Genomic DNA, 1,931 nt, shown 5'->3' on the forward strand with positions numbered 1-1,931 from the left:
GCCCAGTAAACTGACACTATAAGAAAAAAACAGGTAAACCCAGGACAGTTCATTGTAAAAGTCATGTCTCTCTACTCAGTCTACAGTCAAGCAAAAACAAGAATACATAATTAGACTATTTGATCTTGGCATTATGATGTTTATGATTTAGATTTCACCGGTGTCACTGTGACTGTTGAGGAAAAGAATAAATAGCAGAATCCTCTGATGCCGTCTGCAGATTCAGTTGCTTTCTCCTTCTTTCTCTCGCTTTATAAAAATCTCTCTACAGCTTAAAAAACTATTAAAGCTGTATTTCTGTGAAAGTGTAGATGAGGGTGAAGGCGAAGCAAACTCTTCTCTTGATAAAGTATCTCTGTGTCACTGGCAACAATAAATAGCAGAATCCTCTGATGTCATCTGCAGATTCAGCTCCTTTCTGCTGTTTTCTCTGGAGATGGTAAACTGGCGCTGAACTGCTGCGAGTAATATTTCTGTCTAACACTCCCTCTATCAAGAATAGTAACCCCTTAAAACAATTCCCCTTTTTTCCTTAACACACTTTAAATTTATTATTGGTCTTAGAGCTCCTCGCCTGGTGGCTTCATGTTACAAATATGTTCTGCACTGAGGGGTTTTTGTTCAGGTCTGCTGATGTTTTGTGTTACTGTGACTCTCTGGCACAGTAATACACAGCAGTGTCTTCAGGCTGCATATTCTGTCCATTTAAAGTCACTGTGTTGCTTGAAGTGTCCAAGTCAATGCTGAACTTGCTCTTTAGTGAATCTTTGTAGTATGAAGTTGAAGTATGTTTCATCCCAATCCACTCCAGTCCTTTCCCTGCATGCTGTCGGATCCAAGCTGTGTAGTAGCCAAGAGAATAAGAGACCTGACAGGTGATGGTCAGACGCTGACCTGGCTGCACGATAACAGAGGCTGGCTGTGTCAGCTGCTCACACTTCACACCTGTGGAGAAAACATGTTTTATGTAGTAAAAGTAAGAATCAGTGTGCTGTGATCATAGTGTTTGTGTTCAGTGAGACTCACAGGATCCAGCAGCCAGCAGCAGCAGCAGAGCTACAGAGAACATGTTGGTACTAAAGATGATCTGATAGGAGCTTCTTATCTTCTTCTGTGACTGACAGCATGATATCAGACTTTATATCAGCCTGTGAGGAAGTTTGATTTGCATACAGATGGATGCTGACAGATTATAAGAGAAAACAGATTGCACTGTGGCATTGAGTAGTAAGAAAAAGATATGATGATATGATTCATTCATGTTCAATTTTAGTATTTTAAACTTTTAGATTTCTTGTAGAAATGTAAAAATATTTTCTAACATGTTTGACAAAAATTTTAATCAGAAAATCAAACACTGCAAAGTCAGCTACTCACCTTTTAGCGTGCATTTGTATGTGCATATTTATGCCGGCCGTTGTGTATCTGGCACAGTAACACACAGCACAGTGCTCTGGTATTAGTCTGTGCATGCTGCTGACATATCCGTCTGCAAGTGCATCACTTTGTATCAATCCCATTGATTAAAATGCAAAGCATATTTACCAGATTTCTTAATTATGAAGTACATGCTTATTCTAAGCACCTTTTTTTCTTTATCATATGTAAATTGATGAGTAATAAAATAAATGTTTTGAGGAGCAAGGGGAAATCATTTCGTATTTACAGCACTTGTTTTGGAGAAATGTAATTGCAGTGTCACTGCCTCAGTCAGACTCCCAGGATTCAGCAACAAACACCATCAGCAGAGCTACAGAGAACATGTTGGTGCTCAAGGTGAACTGATGGGAGCTTCTTCTGTTCACAGCACTAACATCACTCTTTATAAGAGTCTGTGAGAAAGTTTCCTTTGGATACAGACTGGCAATGACAAATTATTATAGTGATATGAATTCTCCTGTCACTAATAGTTAGAGATTGCTGTCAAGGTG

At 39.0% G+C, this 1,931-nt stretch overlaps 1 gene segment (V, D, J or C); it reads right to left on the reverse strand.

The window, feature by feature from the left end:
- Positions 1–386: 386 nt before the first annotated feature.
- Positions 387–1,121, reverse strand: LOC146520284 (immunoglobulin heavy variable 4-38-2-like). The segment is given in 2 exon segments: positions 387–945; positions 1,027–1,121. Coding segments are annotated over 2 exon segments (345 nt in total).
- Between the last annotated feature and the right edge of the window lie 810 nt (positions 1,122–1,931).

Source organism: Neolamprologus multifasciatus, chromosome 4, assembly GCF_963576455.1.
Source record: "Neolamprologus multifasciatus chromosome 4, fNeoMul1.2, whole genome shotgun sequence".
Classification (NCBI taxonomy): domain Eukaryota; kingdom Metazoa; phylum Chordata; class Actinopteri; order Cichliformes; family Cichlidae; genus Neolamprologus; species Neolamprologus multifasciatus.